This window comes from Macaca fascicularis, chromosome 12, assembly GCF_037993035.2.
Source record: "Macaca fascicularis isolate 582-1 chromosome 12, T2T-MFA8v1.1".
NCBI classification, from domain to species: Eukaryota; Metazoa; Chordata; class Mammalia; order Primates; family Cercopithecidae; genus Macaca; species Macaca fascicularis.
Window position 1 is genome coordinate 82201855 of NC_088386.1, and position 14378 is coordinate 82216232.

At 35.9% G+C, this 14378-nt stretch overlaps 1 protein-coding gene across 4 annotated transcripts in view; it reads left to right on the top strand.

The window, feature by feature from the left end:
* Positions 1-14378, top strand: part of ITGAV (integrin subunit alpha V) — a 91320-nt gene that overhangs the window by 27832 nt on the left and 49110 nt on the right. The window contains exons 3-5 of one of the 4 annotated variants that reach the window (XM_005573672.4): positions 4268-4359; positions 7469-7583; positions 12787-12848. In XM_005573672.4, coding sequence (XP_005573729.1) covers positions 4268-4359; positions 7469-7583; positions 12787-12848 — 269 coding nt within the window. Of the gene's footprint in view, positions 1-4267; positions 4360-7468; positions 7584-12786; positions 13107-14378 lie in introns of those variants that run through there. The other 3 variants (XM_065525744.1, XM_074009565.1, XM_074009566.1) reach the window with 3 other exon arrangements.

The following is a 14378-nucleotide window of genomic DNA, read 5'->3' on the forward strand; positions in this document are numbered from 1 at the left end:
TGACTTCAGGGCTGTGATTCAGAATATTTACTTCACTCATGTGCCTCAGGATAGCTGCCAGTTTCAGCCAGGTCATGAATGAACTTCTTGTCTGTTTGTCTGGAGAGCAGGCTTTCTTTTGCTTTCTCTTCACCCACTCTGTTTACACTTCCTCTGGGTGAAGCTTCTATGTAATGTTGAGTCAAGGATTTTAAGACTTGGTCTCCAGAAAAACAATTTTGATTAGTAAAGAAAAACTTCCTAATGAGCAAACTTCTTAAAAAGATGGTAACATGAGGTTGTAACTGTGTTGCAGCTGAAGGCATTGAAAGCAGTGGATGATGTTTTTCTTTTTGAAGACCATGGACTAAGTTTTGGGTGCCAATGTATGCCAGTGCATTATATCCAGTTATACTGGACTACTTTGGTTTCCAAAAAGATATGTCAAATTCGTACTGATTTTGCATGAATTTTCTAGCTTAAGCTAACCCTGATGTCCTCAAAGACAGATATCCATAACTGTTATGGCAAGGGATGCTTTTGATACTTTTTTAAAGAAATGGGAAACAGAACATGGTAGCTATGCAGGCCTATGCTGCTTGACAGTGCCCAGCAGCATCTTGTGCCACCGTATACAAGTTTAAAGAGAAGTAACATTTGTTAAGAAAAACATTCATGGAGGTAAATTTTCAAAGTGGTAGGGAGAGATTGGATAACCATTAATAAAGAATAAGTTTCACTTTTCAGGAATATAATAATTGAGAAAAAATACTTAACATAGAAGGCAACTCAAAAATCCCATAAAGCCCATTCTTAGCATGGCATAAACGCTCTTGACAAAAGTGGGAATGTAAATTACTACAGCTACTATGGAGTACAGTACGGAGGTTCTTCTAAAACTACAAATGAAATACCATATCATCTGGCAATCCCACTACTAGGTATTTATCCAAAGGAAAGGAAATCAGTATGTCAAACAGACATCTGTGTCCCGTGTTTATTGGAACCACTGTACACAATCACCAAGATATGAAATCAGTTCAGGTGTTTAACAACAGATGAATAGATAAAACATGGTGTGTACATATATATGTGTGTGTGTATACATTATTTTATATATATATATAAAATGTATATATATTCCTGTCTGTGTTCAGGAATATGTATATACAGTGGAAAAATGTTGTGTGTGTGTGTGTGTGTGTGTGTGTGTGTTCAGCCATGAAAAGAATGAAGTCCTGTCATTTATGGCAACATGCATGAAACGGGAGGGTATTATGTTAAGTGAAATAAGCCAGGAACAGAAAATTAAACACTGTGTGTTTTCACTCATCGGTGGAAGCTAAGAAAAAGTTGATGTCATAGAAGTAAAATGTAGAAGATACTAGAGGCTGGGAAAGGTAGGGAGAATGGCGGCAAAATTACAACTGGATAGGAGGAGTAAGTTCTAGTGTTTTCTACCACTGTAGGATTATTATAGTTAAAAATAATGTATTATCTAATTTCAAATAGGTAGAAGGAAGGAATCGAATGTTCCCAACACAAAAAAGTACTAAATATTCAAGATGATGAACTTGCTGATAACACTGACCTGATAAGTATAGATTATATGTATTGAAACATCACTTTGTACCCCTTGAATATGTAAAATTATTATGTATCGATTAAGAAAAAAAGGCTCTTGGCCAGGCAAGGTGGCTCATGCCTGCAATTCCAGCACTTTGGGAGACTGAGGTGGGCAGATCACCTGAGGTCACGAGTTGAAGACCAGCCTGGCCGACATGGTGAAACGTTGTCTCTACTGAGAGTACAAAAAATTAGCTGGGCGTGGTGGCGGGCGCCTGTAATCCCAGCTACTCAGCAGGCTGAGGCAGGAGAATCGCTTGTACCCAGGAGGCGGAGGTTGCAGTGAGCTGAGATTGCACCACTATACTCCAGCGTGGGTGACAGAGCAAGACTCTATCTCAAAAAAAAAAGTAAAAGAAGAAAAGGCTCTTGATAACCACTGCCTTCCTGATCATTCTCTGTAGTTACAGTGAACAACTCACAATTATCTTAAAAAATTCAAGATTATCCACTCTTCTGTGGATAATCTTGAAAAAAAAAGATTTTCTTTCGGCTCAGAAAACATTTCCTCACTTGTACTGTGTGCCCTCGCTTTCCTATAACTCTCTACGGGTTCCTGTACTATTTTCTACCATAATTGCTTGCTCCTATGATTATCTCTTGTGTTAAATAAATGTTTCCATAAGAGGCAGACTACCATTTCATCATGGGTTAGCATAATGAATAGAGAAACACACCTAAATTTTCAGTTAGGATTTGCATCCAGAGTGTAGGGAATAAAGTTTCTAGGCAAGAGGACCTCAGACCTAAATGCCTGCAGGTGGGAATAAGCATGACTTGTTTCAGAGACTGGGGATGAGGGATAAAAGTATTATTTCACATAAAAATAAGTGTATCAGCCAGGCATGGTGGCTCACACCTGTAATCTCAGCAGTTTGGGAGGCTCAGGCGGGTTGACCTTGAGCTCAGGTGGTCAAGACTAGCCTGGACAACATGATGAAACCCTGTTTCTACAGAAAGAACAAAAATTAGCCAGGCATGGCGGCATGCATCTGTAGACCCAGCTTCTCTAGAGGCTGAAGTGGGAGGATCGCTTGAGCGTAGGAGGTTGAGGCTGCAGTGAGCTGTGATCACACTACTGCCCTCCAAAAATAGAAATATTCCTAAATTTGAAATTGAGGGAGATGTAGGGGATTGATTAAATAAAGTATTCTGTGGCTATACAATAGGATACTACACAACAATGAAAATGATATTATAGATCTGCCTTTATAAGTGGCTTATTATGGGTTATAATGATAAGTTTAATGTTATCTTAAATATTGACTTAATATCTATTTTACATATAAAAACATGCATATATTCATGAAACAAGTCTTTAGGATAGATGGTAATGTGTTAACAGTGGTCATTTTTTTATAGTGGGGTTGTGGTATTTACATTTATCTTTATATATGGCTTTGTTTTATGTTTTGGTTTGTTTTGTAATGAATAAGACTTTTATAGTTAGAGTAAATACAATAAAGTGTTAAAAAGGTGAGAAGGTACCATTGGTCTTGTACATATATTTTGTACTTATTGATTACTATGTCTTAAATATTATTTTGAAAATTTTCAAACCTGTAAAAATTTGAATTTCATTAATACAATGAACAATACACTGTTCACCTAGTTTCACCCATTGTTGCAGACATTGTTACACTTAACCCCTAAATACTTCAGCATGTATCGCCTATAAACTAGGACATTTTCTTATGTAACTACAATATAGTCATCACATATTAGAAACGAATCATTATTATGAATAATGTAATATTAATAGTAACAATGTAATTGTTGCTGAATTATACATTATTACTGTTATCTAGTTCACAATTCACATTTCCACATTTATCCCAATAAAGTCCTTGTAACTTTGAAAAAACTTATTTGGACATAAAATTCAATCAGAGATCACATCTTACATTTGGTTGCCATGCCTTAGTGGTCTCTTTTAATCTAGAAGCGTTTCCTACTCATTTTGTCTTCCACGATATTGACATTTTTGAGTACTATCCCAGGTGTGCTGTAGGCAAGTATACTTGTATTGTTAAGAGTATAGTGATGTTTGGTCTATCCCAATGCATCATTTTGTTTTTGACACTGGAGTTTTAGTGTACAGAAATAATTTTCTCAATAGTGAGGACTGAAGTAATGAAAATAAGTGTTTGATTGTATTGTGCCATATTGAACTCTTTTTTCTACCAACCAAATCAAGTTTCCTGGATTCTAATTCTTACATTGTTATGTCACAGGCACAGGTCTCAGTCTTGTCTTTTATAGCATTTTACACAAAAGTGTTTCATACCATTTAATTTTCATAAATATCTTTATGCCCCACAGAAGGAACTTCTGGGAATAGATGATCATATGTATTTGTTTAATGGTTAATTATCTAACAGTTGAGCAACTGGAAAACTATTTACAATTGCTTTTTCAATCGTGTATTATGATACTTAATGGGACTAATAATAATACCGAGGCACTTCTGGGTTATCGTGTATTCTATGTTTCTGATTAGTTGAAAGTCTCTAATGTGTATAAAATGTATATGAGAAAAATAACCAGTGGAGTATTTGATTAATCAAAGGTGTACTATTTCTCAACCTGGCTGGATAAAAATAAACTGTTTTATTAAGAACAGTATATTTTGGGTCTTACTACTCACAATATTCTTTTTTAGGCAATAGAGATTATGCCAAGGATGATCCATTGGAATTTAAGTCCCACCAGTGGTTTGGAGCATCTGTGAGGTCGAAACAAGATAAAATTTTGGTAAGTCTTCTGGATATTTACTCACAGGTGAGTTTAGTCAGTTTATGTAGAGACACAGGGGGTTTTATATTTTCAGGCTGATAGTAGAATTCAGTATGCTCAAGGGTGCAGGGTATAACAACATAAGACAGCTCTGATCAAAGGCCACTGTGTCCAAAGAGGCCATCTCTCTTGCCCTTCTTCAACAGGCTTTCACTTCTTTTCACCCTCATTCCTACTTTGTTTTACCTGCCCCACTTGATAGTTCCTATCAGTTTATTTCCACCCAGCCAAGTATAGGAATAGTGTGGCTTTGGTTAACAAATGCTTTACTACTTCCTCTCTTTCTCTCTCCTTTTTTTTTTTTATCCCCCCCCCCCCCCCCGCGAGATGGAGTCTTGCTCTGTCGCCCAGGCTGGAGTGTAGTGGTGCTATCTCGGCTCACTGCAACCTCCACCTCCCAGGGTCAAGCATTTCTCCTGCTGCAGCCTCCCAAGTAGCTGGGATTACAGGCATCTGCCACCACGCCTGACTAATTTTTGTATTTTTAGTAGAGACAACGTTTCGCCATGTTGACCAGGCTGGTCTCTAACTCCTGACCTCAGGTGATCTGCCCACCTCGGCCTCCCAAAGTGCTGGGATTACAGGCGTGAGCCACCGAGCCCGGCCACTTCCTCTCTTTGAAAATACAACATGATGTTGAAGTGGGATACAGAACAAAGAAAAAGAAGTAACAACCTTCCTTCACCTCATCTCCCCCTATGCCGCTGTCCATTCCTCTGCTCCTCTTCTCAAACACTTTCTGAAATGTTTTCTATGGTAGCCATCCCAGTTCTTTACTTCACATTCCCTTTCCTATGTCACCATTGACTTTCAGGTCACTGAAATCCACTAGCATTTATACATATGTACATACATACATACCATTATGTTTTGTTTTCTCTGCTGGTATTTATTTTTATCTTTCTTGCACTCTCAGCATTATTCAGAATGGTCAACATCCCTTTTTTGTTTACTAAATTTTTCTTCTCTTGGTTTCTGTGAACTGTATTTTCCTGGTTTTTCTCCTATCTTAAGGCTGCTCTTTGGTAGTCTCCTCTAATGGCTCCTCTTCCATTCAATTTCCAAATATTGGGGTGTCCTTGATCTCTATTTAGCTTCCTTTGCTTCTTCTAACTACAACTTTTACCTAGAGGTTCCTAGTCTCTCCTATGGCTGTAAGTATAATCCCCAAATCTATATCTCTAGCTTTTAATTCTCCCTGGACCCTTTAAGTCATATTTCCAGACTAGCTATTTGGCTTCCAAATGAACGTGGCCAAAATAGGACTCTTGTTTCCTTCCATGAAAGAAGAAAAACAAATAAAAAACTATCTTTTGTATATATATATATTTCCCAGTTTATTAGGAGGCCTGGCTTTCCGCCCTATTCACTAGTGAGCACTCACAATCTGTCTCAAAAATATATCTCACATTTATCAGTAGATCTACATGTCCAGTATTTCTACCCTGCAACAAGCCACCATCATTACCTCCTTGGACCAATGCAATGGCTCTTCTCATCCTGCTGCTGCTTCTCTTACCCTAACTGCAAGAAGGACCAGAGTGAACCAGAGCATTTTACCTTGATTAAAACAGTCAAGTGGCTTTCTGTCACTGTCTGAATAAGTATGAAAAGCTCATACTGTCTTAAAAACATCTCCAAAAACAAGTCACTGGCTATGTCTTTGGTCTCCTCTCACTCCATCTTACATACTAAAGCCAGGCTTGTCTTTATCTCTTCCACATTCCAAATCATTTCAGTTAGTACCTTAGTGTTTGTGTTCCCTCTGCTTGTATTAGTTGTCTTTATGATTTCTACTTGGCTGGCCCTTTGTCATTCAGATTTCAGCTTTCATTTAATTTCCTCAGAGACCGCTCCACCTATTTTAATTATTTACATAGTATTTATTATTGCCTTTATTTTTCATCTAATTATGCTGCATAGGGAAGGATTTACTTAGGAGGTGAAGTTTCAGCAGACTTTAAAGGATGTGCCACATTTCAGCAATTGGAGGTGAAGGATTGGGTTAAGAGTGGAGATATTCTAGGCAGAAAGAAATGCAAAGAAGCAGGAGTAAGCAAAAGGAGCAGACTACCCACTCTGGAACATCAAGTACATGTAGAGAAGTAGCTGCTATGACCTACTTTCACTGTTTTCAGGGTACATATAGAATAAGTCAGTGCTGATGTTCTGCGGTGCTTATGTTAGCACTTTGCTTCAAAAAGTGTTACAGAAAACCAATTAAACCTTTTTCACTAAATGAATTGTTACACATTTGGTAGATTACTATGCTGTTAAAGCATTCATTACTCTGCTACTATACGTGGTATTTCAATCTAGAATGCTGAAAACAAAAAGGTCAGTTTTTTTGGAAAGTAAATAAAGTAAATACTGCACATTCTTTTGCTCTCTTAATAAATTATTTGCTGTATAATTTAGGGGATATATTCCATATGCATGAGTGTTACTTAGTTCAAAACCTAATTTGGTCTCTACCTTTAGCATAGCATATTACATCAAGAAATATACTACCTGAAATAACAATTTTTCTAACTATTTTGAAAAAAAATTTGGACCACAAATATGGCCTTCGAAATAATGTGAGACAAAGACTTCTTTTAAATTCTTTATTTACCACTATGATAAGGAATTTAAGGTATAGGATAGGTTTGATTAATTTCTATGAATGCTTTGCAAGTTGGCCAGGTGTGGTGGGTGTGTTAGCTCACAACTAGCACGTTGGGAGGCTGAGGCAGGAGGATTGCTTGAGTTCAGTTAGAGACCAGCCTGGGAAACATAGTGAGACCCTGTTTCTACAAAAAATTTTAGAAAATTAGCCAGGCATGGTGGCATTCACATGTGGTCCCATGCCGCATGCTACTCAAGAGGGTAAGGCCAATTACTTGAGCTCAGGGGTTCAAGGCTGCAGTAAGCCATGATCATGTCACTGCACTCCAGCCTGGGCAACAGACTGAGACCCCATCTCAAAAAAAGAGAAAGTGGTGTTATATTCTGAAGTAGTATAGAGCATCTGAAACACTAAATTTTTAGAAAATCTTTATGTCATGGACTAAACCTTTGATTTTAGGCCTGTGCCCCATTGTACCATTGGAGGACTGAGTTGAAACAGGAGCGAGAGCCTGTTGGAACATGCTTTCTTCAAGATGGAACAAAGACTGTTGAGTATGCTCCATGCAGATCACGTATGTACAGGATATTGTACCAGCCTTTAAGAAGAGGGGTGGGAAGCCTAGTTTGTTAAAAATATGTGTGTGTGTGTGTATGTGTGATTAAAACATATAGACATATTACGAGAACAAAATGAAAACAATCCTACTAAGGTAAAGAGATTACAAATGTGAAGTAAACAGGTTTACTTTTTCTAAGAACTCATTTTCATCTTCCTTCATTCGTATATGATTTTAAGAACCTGTATTTTTGATGACTAATAGTCAAAAGATGCTCAGTTGAGCTTCTCTAATAGAGAAGATGTGGACCCTACAACTAAAGATTCAGTATCTCTAGGTCAGGCCTGGGTACCTGAATTTTTAACAGACTCTGCAAGGCAATTCTGATAGATACCAAAGTTTGAGAACTCCTGCTTTATACTAATAATGATGTTGAAAGTAAAAAATATTATGTCTTAAAGAGCCAAAGTTTATATAGGAAGATGAACATTGAACTCAGGGGTCTTGACTCTGAATTTTCCTGCTCTTAATCAGAGTTTCTTTGTTAACCTGCTACCAAGCCCACCCCCTTTTGGTGATCCAGAGGATTTTATGCTCTTTGCTAATATTACTTGAAATTTCAAAAGGAATTAATATCATGACTAAAGATGACTTGAAGCAATTATAATTTTGATTATGCTTTTCCAAAATCTGTACATCCTCTTATCTTTGGAGATTCCAATCCTTTTGTGCCCCGCTACCCTTTGCTGAATTAGCTACTACTTTAGATCTTCCTTGTACCAGAAGCATAAAAATAGATTACTGAAATGTAGTATAGTGTTTATGCCTAGAGCCCTTAGGCCATTATTTTTTGTGTTCCACTGGTCACCACATAGTTTATTAGAGAAAATTAGTAACAAATGCACAACATGTAAGACTCTTACTCCTATATTTGTTTTGTCCATGTTAGGTGACATGTGATACCAGGTCAAAGGGACTGTTTTGTCCTTCAAATTCTAAGTAGTTAAACCTACAGGAAACTGCAGATTATTTCAATAAACACTTATTTTCTTAGCCCAACACTTTGATCCTACCTATTATAAGTGGGAAGTGAACATTAAAAGAGTGATACCTGCCCAAATCCGTATTGTTTGTTAGGAAAGAGAAAAAATTAGGTTAGAAAGCATACACTGCACAGGATGAGGGAAATTGAGGCTTTATCCTCAGGGCTTGGATGCCATCTGTACCGCCATCTTTATGTTGGTATTTTGGTTATGGTACTGTCATCTTTGGTAGTATGTAGAGAATCTGAAGATTAAATTTGTATTTTTAATTTCTTTATTGCAAAAATGTTCCTATTTGAGAAGATAATTTAATAGCTATGAAGAATGAGTTAACCATTGTATGCCAGGTTTGTTACTTATTACTTGTATGATGTACACACACACACAATACACCCTTATTTTAATTTGATGCATGTGGGAACTGAGATTCACATAGTTGAAGCAATTTTATTTCCATATCTCATGGGGTTGAGAGTAGGGATATTCTGGGCAGAAAGAGGTGCAAAGAAACAGGAGTAAACAAAAGGAGCAAGCCACCCACTCTGGAGCATCAAGTACGTGTAGAGAAGTAGCTGCTATGACTGACTTTCACTATTTTCAGGGTACATATAGAATAGGTCAGTGTTGAAGTTCTGAATGGTCAAATGAGGATTTAAACCTAAGTTTGTCTATTCCAAAAGAACCTTTCCTCTACATTATTCACAATAGAAAATGTTTTCCATTTCAGTTGCTTCTGTATTAAGCACAGCTTTTCTATAAAGAATACCTACTGCTTTCATGACCTAGGTTTGAATAATTCCTGATATGTAAGAATACATGGAAATCTCCTGAAAACATGCATTCTAACGATGATTCCCTTGTTCAAAGAATGCTCTTATTTGGTTTAGGCACAGAAAGTATAAAGTCATTTAAAGCTATATTCTCTAAGGTATCCAAATCGGGTCAATGAACTGTGGCTTGTGGGCCTCTTTTTGTGAATAAAGTTTTATTGGAATACAGCCACACCCATTTGTTGATGTGTTATCTATAATGATCTAGTAGAGTTCTGAGAGTTGAGTTGCTACACTATGAGCCTAAAATATTTACTGTTCGGCTTTTTACAGGAAAAGTTTGCTGAACCCTGATCTAAATAATAAAACCTGAAATCTTAGGGGAAGCTTAAAGAACAATCTCAAAAAACAAAAAAGCAAAGTGCATGCCTTTGTTTCTAATAGGCCTGGCGCTTTCAGTAACCCTTGATTATTGTACATGCTTTTTGATTCAACCTTTGAAATATTAAACCACCTATAATAGGCCTAAATTATGAAGGGCATCTTGTTCAGAGAAGAAGACTTAGGAGTGGAAGTCAGAACCTGGGTTATATTCTGATTTTCTGCTGACAGTCCACCTATAGCTGTGGGTAATTCACCTAACCACTCTGGGCCTTTGTTTCATCATTGGTAAAACACCAATTCACACGAAAAACTTCAGAGATATAAATTTAGTGTTTTTTTTATCTGTTTCATACTTCAGTAAATTATGCAAACCAATAATTGGTTTTATGAGGTGGTGTCAGTTTTGTGGGACTACATTGCTAACTTCTTAGTAACTTTGCTTGTCTTGGTGGCAGATTGTGGGTTGTTTTGTTTATTTGTTTGCTTTTGGGTTTTTTCTTTTTGTTTGTTTGTTTTGGTGGTTTGGGTAGTTGGTTTGTTCTGTTTTTAACCTGACTTATGTGGACATCCTGGATAAGGAATTTCACTGTCTGTTACTAACTTACCTTATTACTGATTACATTTGCTTTCAGCTTTTTCATAACTGCATGATAAAACCTCGACTCTTAGGAAAAGCATAAAAAACAACCTCAAAAAACAAAAAGCCAAGTTACTTAGGGAAATTAAGTAACTCCACCATGGCCAACCAGCTAGTAAATAAGAGTATAGACCTGACCCCACACGTGTCTACACCACTACACTGCACTGTCTGAAATCAACAATATGCTTATCATTTCCTGAGCAATGACAAAGGACATTATGCAGTAGATCAGATGTTCTTCTGTTCTAAATTGCCTAGCCACGAATCATATGATGCGAATACCCTTTCAACTCCATGATCAGACTGAATCTTCTGTTCCTTCTGTCTGCCTTCTGATGCTAATATTATTTGAACATAGATTTTTCTCAGTAATGACTTTTAGTTGGCTTTTCCTTTCCCTTTGTCATTACTCAGGGATTGATAAAGATATTATTAAGACAGTGCAGTGTAGTGGTATAGGCACTTCTGGGTTCAAGTCTCACTCTCTTATTTACTAGTTGGTTGGCCATGGTCAAGTTACCTAATTTCCCTAAGCATCAGTTCCATTATCTGTACAAATTATTGAGTAATAATAGTATCTCTCACAGGATTGGTGTAAAGACTTAAAAAAGATAATGTCATGTAAAATGCTTTAGCATAATACCTGACTCAGAGTAAAGGCTTAATAAACCCTAGCTGATCTTACTATCAGAATCAATAATATTACTATTTGTAATGTCATTACCAGACCTAACAAGTGGGAGAAGTGTTAACCATCTGTAGGAATAAGTACCAGAGCCTGCACCAAAATAGTTTATATTCAACATGAAGTCTTTAAATTGGCAAAAGCACTCAGTTTAATATATACCTGTTAAGAAAATTTTAAGGGACAGTCATGCTTTTTAACTGGATATTCTGGGAAACCAAATAAAGCAGATAATTGTACAGTATGATAATCAAAAAAAGGATGTCTTTATAAATAGCTTGAAATAGTTCCCCAGATGCAACTTGAATAAAGGAAATAAATAGCTGACTTGCTCTAACTTGAGGTTAGAGCAGAATTCCTTAGTCTGATTCACTGGATGCTGGAAACCCCAGCCCCACATTTTCCCACTCCCTTTTGGTTAGAAAAATTTACATTGGTTTAGCATTATACTCTTGAGGCTATTTTCTTAAAAAAAAAAAAAAAAAAAAAAAAAAAACTTTAAAAAAATTTAGATATTAAATATGTAATCTTTGGGCAGTTTCCAGGTTTTAAAAATGGGTTCAAAATTTCTGATGGGATTATTTGGCAGAAGTCCTTAGAAGTTTGTCCTTATGACTGAAAACAGATATTTTTGGTTCCTGTATTTGGGTGGCAAATAAAGTAACAGTACAACTTTTTAATGTATTTGTAACATTGGCCACAGTAAATCTTTGATAACTGAAGGATAGTGTTTTCCATTGTTCTCTGTTATCCTCAAAGTAAAATAAGGGGGAAGTGTTCAGATTCATTCTTACATGTGTTCTAGGTACTGTATTGCTCATGATTAAAATTAATTTAAATTAATTGGCTAATTGCTCAGAATTAGTCCCTTTCTGTGAGAACTACTAAAAAGGGAACAACTACACGAGAGCAAAACTATTGAGCCTACTATGGTTGGAAAATACCCGAAAGTGTCATGAAAAGATGGTTACTTTAATTAGATCTCCATACTAAACGTGTGAGGAGAGCTTTATATTTTACTTTTTGAAGAGCATTAAGTTCTGGTCTGTCCATTTCCTGAAATTCTGAGCTATGTTATTCATCTTTGTTGTTGGCTATAATGTATAGGAATGTATGTATCTCTTTGCTGCTATTAATAACAACAAAGGTCTTAGGGTAATAGGAAGAAAGGAATTTCAGATCAAAACTTTTAACTTGCAGATCACAACTTGTTAGTGTTTTATGGAATCAGTGGAGTAGGTCACAACCGCAATAGTTTTTCTAAAAAAATAGAATGAAATAAAATAGAAAATGTTAGAGTGTATTCTATGCAATAATACAAATACTGTTTCGTAAGATTTTAAATTGTCTCTATATGTTTTATACACACAATGTGTGTTGGGTTGTGATATAAATTATAATCTTTTTGTGGATTGTGGATAAAAAAAGGGTTTGAAATTTATCATTTTAGTTGGTTTCTTTGTTCTCTGGTGACTGGTTCAGGTATTTAATCTTTGTTTCCATATCTGAGTAAATGGTGCTAATAAACATGCATACTCACTCTCTTGGAATGTGGTAATAACTAAGTGCCCGAGTGAATGACCACTCTCAGAAAATAGTACATTATCTTATGATTCTAGTGATACCAGGTTTTCTCATGTTTTGTTTTGTGTTCTTTGTTTTGGGTTTGTGTATATTTCCAATCTTTTTATTTTAGAAGATATTGATGCTGATGGACAGGGATTTTGTCAAGGAGGATTCAGCATTGATTTTACTAAAGTAAGTTCTCATTTAAGACTGAAAGAGATTCAGACCTACCTTACTGACTAAACTGTGGTTAAAAATAAACTGGTCGCTCAGCTCCTTTACAGCTGTTACCTCTTTAATGAAAACAGTTAATAAAACGATCCATTCATTTTGACATTCTTTGTCTTATATTATTCCCTCCCTAGTAAACATTGCTTATTTGAAATAGGGAGACATCCCCCATCACTCTGGGAATGGAGGAAAGTAGACAATCTCCTCAGTAAATGATAGGTAACTATTATGACTTAATATTAACATTTCCAGTTATATGAATTTATAGCATATTAAAGTTCTATATTTTTAATTAAAATTGTTTTTCTTACAAAAGCTGTTAATGAGAGCTTCATTACAAAATTAGAGTTACATAAAAGCTGGGAAACATGCATGTTTGCCATCTATTATGTGCCTATAGGCACTAAGTGAAGCTGACTTCACTTATGTAATGTGTAATAATTGTAAGAAATCTCATAGGCAGGGCTCTATGTATTTTTAACTAAATTAATATTCTCTTCAGAATTAATATTTTTAATCTATTTTCTGAAAATAAGAATTCCATTTAAATGTTCAAAGGTAAATTTTCTGAAGTACTTTTCTTTATTTACTTTTCTTTTGTGTGTTTATTTATTTTGGTGGTGGGGAAGTATGCACATTTTGAATATCAAGTTGAGAGTATTCTTTCTAGAGAAATCTAAAAAATATGTTGATTGATTGTGTGTAGCCCTTCCTTAGAAAGCTTATATGTAGGCTTTCTTAGAAATGTGAGCAAAGAGAAGTGCCTTAAATGTATGAAAACAACTGAAATTGAAATAATATGATGCATAAGAACTAATAAAGCATTTTTCTTATTTTAAAAATTTGTAGGCTGGGTGCAGTGGCTCATGCCAGTAGTCCCAGCACTTTGGGAGGCTGAGGTAGGAGGATCACTTGAGCCCAGGAGACCAGCCCGAGCAACATAGTGGGACACCATCTCCACAAAGAATTAAAAATTAGCCAGGCATGGTGACATGTGCTTGTGATCCCAGCTCTTTGGGAGGCTAAGGCATGAAGATTGCTTGAACTGCAGTGAGTGAGGCTGCATTGAGCCATGTTCATGCCACTGCATTCCAGCCTGAGCAACAGAGCAAGACCTCGTCTCAATTTTTTAAAACAAATTATATTTTATCTGTATTTGTATTTTATTAATTTTTTTCTAGACTAGGTACTGATAATTATAGTTAACTCTCCTAACTAGGTAATTTGTTTTTAATACTCTAAATTTCATACTATATTACTCAAAATTCAGAATGTAAGTAAGCCAGAGATAAAGTATATTAATAAATATTAGGTTTAAACTTGTATGATACATTTCCAAATAGGTATTATATATTTTTAAAATATATAATGTCCATCTTTTCTGTATTTATGCCTATACAACCATAACCCCAAAAGTACTTTCATACTGTGAAAGTCATTGCTAAATTAGGTGTTCACCTTCTTAAACACATTTCTGAGAAAAGGGTGTCT